This window comes from Molothrus aeneus, chromosome 4, assembly GCF_037042795.1.
Source record: "Molothrus aeneus isolate 106 chromosome 4, BPBGC_Maene_1.0, whole genome shotgun sequence".
Lineage (NCBI taxonomy): Eukaryota > Metazoa > Chordata > Aves > Passeriformes > Icteridae > Molothrus > Molothrus aeneus.
Window position 1 is genome coordinate 1,030,414 of NC_089649.1, and position 14,801 is coordinate 1,045,214.

Consider the following 14,801-nt stretch of genomic DNA (forward strand, 5'->3'; position numbering starts at 1 on the left):
TCAAATTACCAACTAGATGCTGATGAGGCTGTTATCTAGTGAACTATAAATCAAAATAAAACAATAGAAGTTGACATCCAAGAAATGCCAAACTTAAATTTCCCAAGAAGGAAAGCAATAAAAACTAAAGTAGGAACTCCTGAAAAAAATGCTACTCTCATGGTATGAAAGCTAATACAATAACCCAAACAAGTGGATGTGAAATCACAATTTCTGATTGTGTTATTTTGCACTATTTATAAACAAAGGTAAAACACAAAGCATTTGGAGATCTGCCATTCTGCCCTATATCACATACTCCCTGATAGCTGGTTGGACTTATTTCTCCCACAACTCTGACTTCAAATTCTTTATCCTCATGACCTGCAGACAGGTGTTGAGCAGACAAAAGGAACCTGCCATTTGTAGCTTCTAAGAAAGAGGGGAAAAGGAAGAAGAAGAAACAAGTGTATGATGATACACCTTCTTCCTCCTGTGGATCTCAGTCTGGCAAGTTTCAAGGCTGATTCCCTTCCTATCCAATTCTCCTGACTAAAATTACCTGTTAGGAACACGATCAAGTTTCCTCTGCTCCCTCTGTACCCTGAATTTTATTAGGGAATGAATATACCTTTCCGCTATCATTTAAACAGCACATTATTTCCAGCATTTTAAAAAGGACAGAGTTTTACCAGCAGCATCGCAAGGGAGCTGATATTTTCTATTTCTCTCTTCCTCTCTTCCTGAGTTTCTAATGGAACAGCAGGTGGTAAAGTCAGTGTTTAGGTCATAGAATAAATCATAAATGCCAAAAGGGTAAACATTCAGGGGAACACTTCCCAGAGACCACCAAGTAGAAATCTTCAGAACAAATCAATGCACTTTAAGTAATCAATTCTGCTTCTACAATTGTTTCTATTCCCTATTGAAGCATCCAAAGGCTAAAATTACTCCCAAATTCTGCAATTCACAATGCAATAAGCAAATATTGATGCTTCAGTTTGTGATTTGTGAGCTTTTAAGGTAATGGAAATCAGACTGCCCTGTGCCAGAGAAAAGGCTTATGTGTTAGTTTTCAAATTGATGAAAACTATCATTCATTTTGCTATGGAAGATATTTTCCTTGCCTTATCTAAACAGGGCTTTGCATTCAGGAATCCAGAGGAGGAACTGACATTTCCTTTGGGCACAGCTTCCCTCAAACACAAAAATCAAATGTCATCCCTAATGCAAGTTCCCAGGTGCAACACATAACTGCATCACGAGCACAGTGGGAAGATGGATGAGCAGAAGGTGGCAATAGAGCACCAGACTCAAACTCCTATACACTTCATTCCCTTTATTATTTTTATTCCTCTAAATCCATAGATACTTTATTCCCAATTAATGCTCGCTCTCACCACAGCACACACCCTGTGTGTGAGCTCTGTACCTCCACTGAAAACCCAACATAATATAGGTGTCATTTCTTCAGCTGCATCACTCCTGGGTAAAAGCAGATGTAAAAAGTCTCCATTTCTCTTCAGGTAGGTGACATAATTACAAGACTTCCATAAGCACTTCAGTGCGCTGCCTACGTGGCTCCTTGCATCTATCAGAAAATTACAGGGAACAGGGGGGTTGTGTAGCTTGTCCATAAAAAAGTTTTTATAAACCTATGTTCCTCCTCCAGCTGAAAAGCTAAATTATAAGCACTTATCTTAAAGCTAGAGTGAAAAAGTGTCATGACATTTTATACAGTCATTACATTTTATACAATAATATTCCCCTTCATTTCTAAAAAAAAAAAAATCATCTCCTGAGCACTGGTGGAATAAGTGTATGGCAAACTTCCTCCTACTCTTTCCAAGATTAAGAATACTTGGGTGTAGCACTTGACTGTTAACCAGGTAACCACAGAGAAATCTGGCTCATGTCAAGTTTGTAGTCAAGCCTTTAAGTTTCAGTCAGAAGGAGCCATTCCATACAGGTTTGTAGAGACTTCCCAAATGCATGGGGATTCTCTGAAACGCTCTTTTCCATTATAAGCATGTAGGAGGCACTGAGGAAGGCAGAGACCTCCCTCTTTCGGCCAAAGGGAGGTGAAGCAGGCACACACTGCCTTGACAAGATATTTTAAGGCAAATAGGATTGGACTTATTCCCCCACATTTCTGATGGAGACAAATAAAACAGGATGAAACAATGAGAAGGAAAAAAATCTCACTGTGTCACATGTGCAATATTCCCAAGTTGCCACATTGAACATGACAAGCAAAGGCTGATCTTCCTGCACCACAGAAATCAATTTCTCTCAAATTTGACTTGGCATTATTATTATTTTCAAGCTCTGCATAGATTTTCCTGCTTTCAAATATCTTGAAATAATCACATTTCTTAGCATGACCATTGCAGTACAACAGATTTTCTCCTGCCCTGCCTTTCCCTGCTGGAGCCCAGCAGGCAACAGTACCTGCACCAAGACACTGCCCACAGCTGGACACCAGTGCCAGCCCTTCAGTCTGCCCTAATAAGCCACACAAAATAAAAACCCAGAGAACCATGCTGACTAGAAATTATTTGGTTATATTTATAATAATTATATTTATAATAATTTTGTTATTCCTGGCATGTACTGCTGGCTGGGGAACGGAGCAAATATCAAGCTATAAATACAGCCACGGATTTGGTCGCTGCTCACCCACCACTAAATGGATCCTAGGAGCAAACTTCTTGCTAGACTCATCATTTTCTCCAGCACTGCAAAAGATCAGGCTTTAAAAAACTAACAGAATGAAGCAAATTGAAATAGTCAAGCTATCTGACATCCTAAAAAGCTTTCCAGACTTATATAGATCATCCAAAGTTACCCAAGCAGCAAAGAGAACCAAATTGGGATTTCAAATTATTTAATATTCCAGTGCATCATGTGAAGCTGCCTCATGTACCTGAGAGCAGTCATTAAACAAAGATTTTTTTTAAACTGACCATTTAAATGCCATGGAAAGACACACAGAAAAAGCAGCAGTGGGAAAATGAACATATAGAAATGCCACAGTAAGGTACTCACATATTCTGCCAAAATAGTAAAGAAATCTCTCTCAGGAGCTATAATTACAGGGGTTTTAGTATAGAAATTGCCTGATAAACACTCTTCTTCCACTGAGATTAAGGAATTAAAAAAAATAAATCATGGCACAATCATCCCCTCAGCAGCAATTAATAAAATTATTTGCAGACACTTTCTGAATGTAAGCATCTACTTTGCTTAAATACTAATCACTTTTTATTACTGAGCAAAAAGAAGCAACTCAAGTGTAACAGGAAATAAGCTGTTAACTACGTATTGGATATTCTTTTAAAACAATGTTACAGGGTAAGCCACATAACAGAGCAATCAACACTTAAAATGTCTTCATTATCAGTGTTTTTAAATAACTTTGCTTCACTGCTGTTCCAGCTACAGCTTCCTAACTGGTTCACAGAAAAAGAAAATTATTTCAATGCTATTTCTTGCCCTGGCTTAGTGACAAGAGTACATGGTCCCCACTCTTCAGCAGGCTGGCAGGGGACCATCATTCCCATTTAACCTTCATTCCAGAACATCTGGCCTTTGTCAGAGAAATGCTGCCCTTCAGTCCCATAGAAATAACCCTGCTTCCCCTGGAAACTGCAATTTGGGCATGCTTTGGGCCTTAGCTACTTCTTACACACTATAACTACATTAATATGGGACTTTAGGTGAGGGAAATAAGGAATAAGATAGAGTTTGTTCTTTGGTGGTTGGCAAGTATAAAGTACATTAAACATCACAAACTAATTGAACTTTTTCATTTTGTTTAAAGAAAGGTACAAAGGATACATGATTTAAGAAAATATAAATATTAATAACTCCGAAGTACTGTTTTTCTTAATTCTTTGTGTCCACACCTCTTAATATGTTATAAGTGACTGACAGGTCATGAAAACGTCACAGAGCCAAAAATAAGCTTAACAATCATCAACCACACACCCCCCAAACCTTGAAAAACCCTAATTTTCAAGCTGATCTATCCCAATGATGTAACCAAAAAAACCCCATAACTGATACATATAATGTTTGGAGAGAGCAGCTCAGCTTTGAGAGAATATCCCAAAGACAGATAGCATGAGTTTTAAAGGAATAGTAAGTGATGGAAGAATCACTGTGGTACTTAAATATCTGGACTTGTATTTTAAGCAAAGGTACCATCACTTATGACTCAAATTCAATTCCTGTTAATATACAGATGCTTTTGGCAATACTTATTTTAACAGCAATTTAATACTATAATGTGCTGAACTATTCCAACATCAATTCAGCTCTCTGCATTTTCATAATTCCACCCACTAGCAATTAAAGTAGAAATTGTTTAAAGAACAGAAAATCATTTTCTTACAAGTCCCTGACTAGGGACTGGACAAACCAGAATAAATTCTTAGACTAGCAACTGGTACTGCTGTTGTGCAGAGAGCAACACTTGCAGACTGTCCAGTGATTTACAGTATCAGGCATGGTGCTTCTCATTATACCAAATTTAAAACCCTCCCAGTGCTTGGCATCTATATCAGGCTGACAGTCTAGGCCTATAAAAAAACTGCATGTGCAGAACAGCTTATTTTAAGCAAATTCTCATCATCCTTTCACTGAAAACTTGTAGAGAATTCATGCTTTGGAGCACAGCCTTAAAAATCTGACTGCCACATCAGGGATAAATAGGTTTTGTGCTATGCCCAAGAGAATTCATCCAAAACTGAACAAGTCACAGGCCTCTATAACCCCAGCTTACATTAAATGCTACAGTATCCTAAAGCCCAGATGTGTGCTGGTGCTCCTGGGTGTACTGTGAGGAAGGAAATAAGATGGAATACTCTGCTAAGCAGCCCTGCCTCACCAGGGACCCACCCAAAGGGAATTGACTCCACGGAATAAGGCCAAATCCCCCATTTTTTGTTAATTTTCTAAGTTTCTGTACTTTAACAAAGTTACTTTAAAATCGGGAAGGTGTCCAAAAAATAGAGGGAAAAAAATTATCAGCAACATTTGAAATGAAAGACAGAAACAACACATAATGCCAAAAAAAAAAATCAAGTACACTAATGTCTTGTGTTATGAAATCAATAGCAGCTTTTTCACAAAAGTCCTGCATCACTCAGCACACAAAATGGATGGAGCTTCCTATTTTATCCTCCCTTTTTAAACCCAGCTGTGACTACAGTTATTCATTTCCTGATGGCTTCCTTTGGAAATCTAATATTTTATAAATAAAGCCATACTTAGGAGAGCAAGAGAACTGACAAGACAAACAGTCAAGCATTGCCAAGACACAAATGCCTTGTCATTTGTATAAGGATTCCTGTCTTTGGTACATTGTACTCTCTTTTTAAAATGTTTTGGGTTTGTTCTTGACCATATGCCTGTAGTCAATATAATATTTCAGCTGCAGCAATAACTATTCATATTCTGTAATATGATTACTCTCGTCTTTAAGCTTTGTATTTCTTCTCCCTGAACCTAAGAATACATCCTATATTTTAGAAGAGCAGACTTCGCATGTCCCAGCCCAGTGGCCAGAACAGAGGTGGTGGCAGGAGTTTTCCCAGGGTAAGGGGTTATCTCAGCTCAAGGAGGGACAAGTTAGTGAAAGAGAAAACCAGTGAGGGTTATTAAATCAGAGACAATATCCAGCTCAGGAAATCACAAGACAAAACCAGCTAGAGGCCAGGAGATTATTTAGGGGAAGTATCAGATATGCTTGCCCTGTTGCTGTCCTTCCCCAAGAACCAGGCTGTGGATATTGTTGAGGAGAAAACACTGAGAAACAGACCCTCAGATCTGATCTTGAAATGCAGCTTTTATGGATGACAAATGTGGTTTGGATCTGAATGTCCAGACAAAATTTATTTCATTGCAGGTTTTCAGCCTGTCTGAAGAACAAAGCAGGCAACGAGTCAATAATTAATGGCATATTTATGGTTTCAATACTATCACCAAAGTCATCTTTAAAACAGCATTCAACAACATTGAAAGAGGATTGAGAATGAAGCGTTACATAATATTTTGGACACCATAGAGCTTCAGCCAGAAAAACTGGTGTAGAATTATAAGAAGATATGGAGCAGGTGACAGCTCCCAGCAAACTTTCCTAACAGGGGGATATAAACAAACATTATTAACCTTTTTCTTAACAGGAGGATCCTCTCTTCTTCCCCTCCCCCGCAAACACCCCAGTGTTCTGCTGGACAGTGCAGGCCTTCCTCAGGAAGCCTCTGTTCTGTTTCTGATACATTTTAGAATATGTATCCAACCTTGACTCTTATTTATAGAGGAGCCCACAACACTCTCTTGCTTCAGTATTTTTCAAATTCTTAAGCAAAATTCAGGTTTTCCAGCTACTAATACATTTCAACTTTTGGAAGACTAGTGGATCAGTCCAGAAACCATGAACTGCTGTTCTTGAACAGTTATTAAATGGGGATCCCAGCAGCCCCTTCCACTGCACTTTGTCTCACGTTTACCCCCAAGCAATTCCTCCAGTCAGAGGTGCAGCTGAAGGCTCTCTGAAATTCCATAGCCACCAACCTCAGCTTTACAGCATTCCAAAGGCCCTGCTGAGCAGTTCTGATTTCAGTCCACAATTTGCATTTGATTAACAATCTCTTCTACACCAAACTGCAAACAGACTCTTTAGAGTCTGTACCAAATGCCCATCTAAAAAATGGCTGTTTACGTCTAAGGAGAAAAAGCTAAATGTAGCAGAAAGTGTCTATTATCTACCCAGGCAGGGTTTTATCCAAGGGCCTTGAGTTTTTAACTCAGCTACATCAGCTGACTCCCCTCAAAGAATTTCTTAGTTCATTAACATTTGCTAATCTCAAATCATGAATATGGACTTTGTTTTATTTAACATACACTTACTCTACACCCACTCACATACAGATATACACACACACTCTGATATTTTCTTTTCATTAGAAATGTTTGGGGAGAATACTGATTGCACAGCTTTGATACATGCATCTTCCTCCCTATCATTTTATGACCATTTTAGTTAACATAATTACCATTACAGCAGATCCTAATTTGTTCTCATGGCTACAAATTCATGAGACAAACTGCTGTGATGCTACAGCCTGATCAAAACAAGAGCAGGCAGTAAAGCAGCCGAGCTTCCACCAGCTTCTTCAGCTGAAAGGCTCAAGCACAGAAAGGAAATCAAATTCCCTTCCTCTACCTTTGGGTTCCCTCCTCTGCAGCCATGCAGGCTTCTTACTAGAGATGTTACAGACATTGGTGGCTGTGAAAACTACAGAGCAGGTTTACAGTGTTTTTTAAATATATACAATACACACCAGCCCTTCTCCTTCCCAGAGAAATCAGGACAATGGATTTGGTGGGGGAGTACACAGAAGGCTTACCTGGACAGTTCATTAAAAGCTTTGTATTCCTAACCTAAAGTGGAGGGAAGATTTTGGTTCACTTTTAATAGAAAAAATTGGGGTGTTATCATTTTTTAATTATTATTTCATGCCATTGTAGAATAGCTTCAAGAAGCAAATGATTTATGAGAACAGATGTATTAACTACATGCCACTGATACTTCAGGAAGGAAAAAAACCCAGGCCTATCCATTACAGCAAAAAGAGTGATGAAACTGACCTCGTTTGTCCTCAATGGTGTCTGTGGAAAACTTTCTACCATTAACACTTGTATTCAACACAAATCTCACTTCCAATGGATTTCCTATTGACTCCTGAAATAGAGCCAATGAAACTAATCTTTGGAGAGAGCAGAGCACGCATGAAACACTCAGACTGCCACAAGATTAGATGTACATTTTTAAGAGGCACTTAAAAACTTAAGAGTGAAAATTCTGCCGTGCACAAACACACTTAGAAGCAGGCACAAGCTCAAAAGGATGACATTTGACACTCCCAAATCTTTGGTGCTGTTTGAAACCCTGGCAAGGATGTGTACCTTGGCCCATTCTTCAATCTCTACCTGTGCCAGAAATAGCACTGGAACACGGACAGAGAAAAAAAAAAGCAATACTATTCTGTATTGTGTCTTATCTGAGATTGTCTGAAACATTAAAATCAGGAGAATATCTTTAAAAGCAGCTCTGCAAAGTGGCCAGGCCTACATTTTCATGTCTTCTAGCACAATAAAGAAACTGCAAATGCTGCATCAGAATGAAATGTTTTCTCAACAAATGTTTATAAACAGAATGTAAGAAATTTGTCTGGCTGATAAAAAACTACCCATTCTCTCAGTGGAAAAAACAAAGTCCTTTTGTGTGCCATGCTTGTGGTAAAGAAAACAAATAAGATTTTGGCAGAAAGGCTAATATAGACTAAAAAAGTTTGGCAGCCAACCTGTTGCTCTTTGCCATCAATGCTTCACACGTCAGGTTTTACTTTTTGTCCGGAAAATAGGCTGTGGGAAAGCTCAGGACCATGTGAGACACTTCCTCAGGATTTAGACTCTAGGCTCTTTTTTAAACAAAGTCACCTTGGGAGATTTTAGCCTATTTTAAGTGGCTTCTTCCTTCTATTTTCACACCCAGAGAAAAAGAAAAGGAAAAGATCCCAATCAGAAGAGAACAAGCCACCAAAGAGCCACATACAATCTGCTTCTTAAACCGTGACTGCTCTGAGCAAGAGCTGCTTTCCACCCTCATTTCCTTCCCAGGCACTAAAGTGGAAGTGGTTTTCAAGCCTGGCTACACAACCCCGTGGAGCAGCGAGTTCTGAGTCACCGAGCGAGCAGCGTTCAGCCCTCGGCTCCTTCTGGTGCCACTCTAACTGCACACTGGTGCTGGACACTGGAATTATCCTCCTGCCTTCACGGCCCATTAGCTTCAATTGCTGCTGGAGCAGAGGCTGTCCTCAGCTGGATTCAGCTCAGCTGCTAATTGTCCCAGCATCTGAGCTCATTCCATGGGAAAATCAATAGCAAACCTGAAATTGTTTCAGGTCTTCATAGACACTCTGGAATTTCTCCCATTTTGTACTCACAGACCTCAAGAAGGCAAAAAGAAAACCCTGATTTCTCTCTGCTCATTTTTGTTGCCATAAAAATAAAGCTTTTCCTCATTTTTTGTAGTACAGGGGAGATCATGATGGATTAAATTCATCACTGAGAAAATCAAGGAGCCCCTTACAAAGAAATACACAGAGGCAAAAAGCAGTGCAAATGTACCACACACCATTCCACTCTTGTTTTGAAGGAAAAGCCTAAAGTCAAAGGGTAATTTATTCATTATGCCCATTTAAATTTTCATGTCCCCTTAGGCTACCAACAAAAACACCACTTAATGTGAAATGCAATCCTACTTTTTTTTTTCCAGATGTAGATATCTGTTCCTTAGAAAATCCAAACAGGCAGACAAGAGCCACAACTATAAATGATTATATATCTAGAGAGAACCTAAAAATATGTTTGCACATCCAAGCATTTCTGACATTTCACATAAGGATGCAGCTTCACTTTTAATGTGCACAAAGAAAAAAACTTTTAGTGCTGCATCTATTTTTTAAAGCAGAAAAATATTATAAAGCTGCAACCTAAGAGCCTTCTAACAGTTCTTAAATTTCCATTGCTCACCAGAAAAATAAAAATCTTAATACAAACACACACATCCTCGACTTACAGCCGTTTTCATTACTATGACAAAGGAGTTACCTAAAGGAAAATGCCACTACCAGAGTGTGGGACACAATCAAACAGCCAATGACTCAGAATCAGCTTGGGTTAAACAACAACTCAGGCTCAAGAATATTTGGTAAGCAGATCAACTCTTCAATGTCTGGAAAAACAAGTTTCCTTTCTTGGGACAACTCCTTTACCTACATGTCACCACTACCTGTCCTTACAAAAATAAAATCACTTTTTAGATGCTTACTGGCATCAATACGAGTGGTATATTGGCAAGCTATAGAATGTGTGAGATGTTTCAAAAACCAAAAAGTCACAGCAAACGCACAATCTAAATCATAAGACACAATAAATCTCCCAGTCAGCAGATCTATCAGATCTTGCCAGTCAGTTACTATTCAGAAGATTTTTGGTTCTCCAGTACTAAAAATGATATTAAGAGACTCCTAGCAAGTTCTCTGGTGAAGCTGGATGTTAAACCCCCCCCAAGCCAGTCACCTCAGTTTTCCCAGGAAAAAAATACTACTTCTCTCAGCATTTTATCAGGGGCTGCACAATTCCCTGGTTCAGGATCACCACTAAAAAAAAATGTGGCTATTTACAGAGGAGCCAGAGACAAAAAAGTAAAGGATGGATGACGCCTGTCCTGCTGCCCAGCTCCATGGAAAGCTGGGGAGACCAGGTGCCAAAAATGCACAAGTGCCTTTCATCAAAAGTTCGCAGAACAAAAGACAAAGCAGCATTTCCCTGTTGCATAGCACAGCACTTGTTACCCACCCAAAGGCAAATAAACACATTTTCATCTGGGATATAAAAACAGATACACACACAGAGAAGTTTGATTAACAGCTCCTTAGTACATTGGAAAAAAAGAGAACACCTACCTCTTGAGAAATCCATGTGGACACGGTCCATGTTTCCACTGGTACCTCCATGATCATGCAGGCTAGAAACTGTGATGTTAAAGGCAAGGCACAATTCCTAGAGAACTTGGAAGCTTAGAGGATTCTGACCTACCTTTGTGAGTCCCTGACCCTAGCATGTTGTTTGGCCTTTATCTGAATTAACTGACGACATGACACCGAGATGGTAAAGTCCTTTATTGACAGCTCACACTCACGCAGCCTAAAATGTAATGTACCAACTGAAAACAGAGAAACAAAAATGAATCTACTTCAAGAATCAATATTGCTCAAGATACTGATGAGGTAGCCCACAGAGCAATGCCTGGTTTACTGACATGACCTCTGAAAACTTACCAAGGCACAATATTCATATTCCCATGAAAAAAATAAAGGAATTTTGTATTCCTCAGCAGCAGAGTTGCTGCTGGCTTCTGATAGAAGGTAGATAATTACAGCAGCTACTGATGGTCATTAAGACAGACAGGACACGACACGACATGTTTCCAAGAGAAAGCTTCTAGTTATGTTTCAGAGACCTGATAAGATGTCAAATGTAATAAACTAAATTGCCTGAAACAAATCACTCTAATTTCATCTTCTCATACCATTATATCTGTTTCCCCACATTGTATCCTAGTGTAGCCAATGGGACATAAATGTAACCAGGACCAACTTGAATTCATTTTACACTTGGCAAATACATGAGGCACTTAGTAAGCCTTGCACCAGATCTAATAGTGTTGCTTGCTATATAAAACTAGTGCACAAGTAGTTACTGCTGATTTTATATGAATTTTTATCAGTTCCAAGTAACCAGGGGTTCTTGATGCTCAGAACACCATGTGCAGAAAGCAATGACTGTACTGCACTGTGGGTTTCTCCTTCATTCCCAAATTTCTGCAAGGTTTGCCTCCCCTTCATAACTGAAGGGTTTTTTAAATGTCTGGCTCCTCAAAAAAAAAAAAAAATCTAGAGTGGCCACAAGCAGCAGCATTTTGTTTTAATGTTAGCCAAGAACTTTCTCTTTTCAAAGGCTAAAATGATGTTGTGGAACTCTCTGGGGAATAGAAAAGACCTTTTAGTTCCCACAAAGGCTCTTATTCACTGATAAAAAGCAGAACTTGTACACATTGATATGTCTGTGCTTCTGTTCACAAAGACCTGTGAGACAGTAAAACTGCAGCAAGCTTCAGGAAAGAAAAAAATTGATTTCTTTTCTTGCTCAGCTGCAACACATTTGTACCCCATCTTTCAAAATACTTCTTATTTAAATGCAAATCAGAATAATTAAGTGCAACCAAAGTTTGAGTTGGACAGATTTGCTCTTAAACCAAAATTTTCCCAAACTCAGGTCACTAACTCAGCTTCAGGTGAGCCTTTGTTTCTCCATTACATTTCTTTGTCAACTAAATCCCAGAACAGACAAAGGAAAATCAGGAAGAACAGCAGAGAAAGATAAAGTAGTTCCATGCACCCAACAGTGAAAAGTCTATAAAAGGCAAAACCAGCATTTTTCAGCCAAAAATCTTGTCAGAGAATACTTAATTTTTGTGTCCAATATAGTCTGGGGTTTTTAACTCAAAGTTGATGGAAGGAGAACAGATAACAATCCATTAGACTCCATAATCTTTTCAGAAGCAGGAAATTCAGAGATCAATCTCCGTTCTGCCTCACCGAAATCAGAACTTGCGTCTGTCCCCAGACATTTTTTAATCAATAGGTCTATCTTCCTCTTGGCACCCTTTAGTCAAAAAGATTAAGTATAACTTTCACTCTCATGGAAATAATTAGGAAACACTGACATTTTTGTAAGCCAGAATCCTCTTCCTTTAACCTCTGTGAGTATTCTTCCAAAGAGCTTTGCGTTACCATCTGTAATTGGAATTAACAGGAATTGCTCTCTGTAACCATGGCTCTCCCATCAATCTCCACCCTCCTGAGGGATTTCACAGACAGCAACATGACAACAGGCATTCCACAGAATTATAATCAATTATCAGCCATGTGAAAAAATCATCAGTAGGACAGTCACTGCAAATGAAATAGAGCTGGGTTTTCTTTGGTGCTTCTGTGGGGGTGGCACCAGCAGAAACTCCAGCATTTTGTTCACAGCATATTTACAGATGTAGATTATTTCCCAATGCAAGATAAGGCTTGACATACCTCCATATCCATCTGGCTGCCAAGGAAGGAGCTGTTTAGGGATCAAATCCAGGTTTAGCTTCCTGACAGTTACTTAGTGTTATCATGTCTTAGAAATCAGATGCAATGCATCTATCACTTTATAATCAGCATGTAAAGCAGACTTTCCAGTGATCACAAGTGCAAAAAGATTTCAAGAATGACAAATATTTCATTCATCATCCCATTATTATTATTACTACTTTTATAGCAAGTAAAAGAATTTCAGTCAATTAGCTGGACCCAGGTTCATTAATTCCTCTGCCAAGACAGTCCCAATAGAGCAAAAGAAAAAAAAAGGAGGAAAATACTCAAAATATGTACTCAGATTAATTATTTGCACATTTATTATTGAATCTAAATGGAAATACCTTTTGCAACATGCTGGCCATTTAAATGTCAATTCTTCATGTCCCCTTCGGTTACTTACCTAAAAAAAAGCAACAGGAAAAACACATTAATTTTCCATGTTCTCAGATGTATCATGAATATATACCTTCCTCTCCACTGCTCCCCAGTTAATTTTCAGTGGTTATAACTTAGGTAAGACAATCAGGATAATGGGTTTTGGTTGTTTTATTAGTTTAGATGACATGTTCCCACTTGGCCTCAGCTGAGCATCCAGTAATTGAATTCAAGATCTTTTTCCTTATTAGTGCTTTTTTCCTCCATCGTACATGATTTCTAAATAAAAGCTACTTGATGCCCTCAATAATTTGATTTTCATATTCTGTGTATTTACTCTGGAAAAATTCATAATTGCAGTCACAATAATGAAAACATGAAACATTCAGTAAAAGAACCCAAATGTGGTCTTCAGTACAGACATTTGTCCAACTTCTTAGCAGCTACTGGCAAAACATATTTTGGGCAGACAGAGCCCAGGACAGCACACCCTGGACAGTGCTATACCACAAATCATAACAGAAGTGCATCTTCCAGTTGGGAACAGCAAGGGCAGCATGGGCACAGCAGGCTCACCGTTCACTTCCACAGAAACATGGGGTTTACACCATTATACACTGCATCTCTTTTCTGTAAAATCTTTCCAAACCTGAAAAAACAGGCAGGTGTGAGTTCAGAACTTGCTAGAGGTCCTGTCCTCTCCTTTTCACCCCCAAGCTCCTGCCTAGGATCCGAGCAGATGGAAAAACCTCTGGCTCAGCCTGGCAGCAGGACCCTGCAGGCTCCTTGAGCACCCAGACCCCAGTCTGGGTGGTGGCACTGCCCTCCGCCGTAGCCCACACAGGAGGCTGGGCTGCAAGCACACGTGCCAGGATCGGCCAATCTCAAGGGAACCTCAGCTCCTGTTTCTTCCACCCACACACCATCCAGCACCCCTCTATGACTGAACTACATTTATCATTATTGACTTTCTATACTCCAAATGATTGTAACAGTTTACAATACATCCTATAAATGGTATGACAGACTTAAATGGTCGTCAGCTACCAAAACTATGTCCTAAAAGAGAAGAACACCATTTCACCCATACCACCACTTTTGCCATATGCCAGTTTTTTTAGATGCTTTCTTAACCAATGCAAGTTGAAAATTATAAAAATGCAAGTGAAACCTGTAACAACCAAATACCTTTCATATTCAGTGAAGAACTCATCGGAATTTCTTTAAACTCCTTATTTTCCAGCATTAAGCTTGCCCAGGCTTTCTGACAAATTTCAGATTGAAATATCACTTATTCCCATAATGTGCTCACACTGAACAGAGTGTACAGGCTCAACATTCTCTCTGCCTGCATGCAACTAACTTTATTTTAGACTGAATTTTAAATCCCTGCCAAATTCAGACATCTCCTGCACAAGTTCTTCTGCTTCTACCTTCTGTCAGCCTACTCTGTGATGCCTCTGAATGAACCTTTTTTTTTTCAACATGGCAGATCTCTTATTATCCTCCTCTTTCAAAGCAGCACAATTTGCTCCTCTAGTCCCTATGCAAGTGGAAGTTTAGCCTTTTTCAAGGGCAGTGTAAGTTCCAGCTACAGTTCAGAGCTCTCCAGGATATGAACCCATTTCAGAATATATAATACCATTGTGTTTCAGCTACAGGAGTTACTAAGCTGGG

General features: G+C 39.2%; 1 protein-coding gene across 2 annotated transcripts in view; it reads right to left on the reverse strand.

Moving 5' to 3' along the window:
- Positions 1-14,801, reverse strand: part of ANK2 (ankyrin 2) — a 275,430-nt gene that overhangs the window by 220,893 nt on the left and 39,736 nt on the right. The window contains exon 2 of one of the 2 annotated variants that reach the window (XM_066549305.1): positions 13,091-13,149. The exons of the other annotated variant lie outside the window; for it this stretch is intronic. Within the exon in view, the coding sequence (XP_066405402.1) occupies positions 13,091-13,111 (21 nt within the window). The 5' untranslated portion in view covers positions 13,112-13,149. The remainder of the gene's footprint in view (positions 1-13,090; positions 13,150-14,801) is intronic. 2 annotated transcript variants of the gene reach the window in all.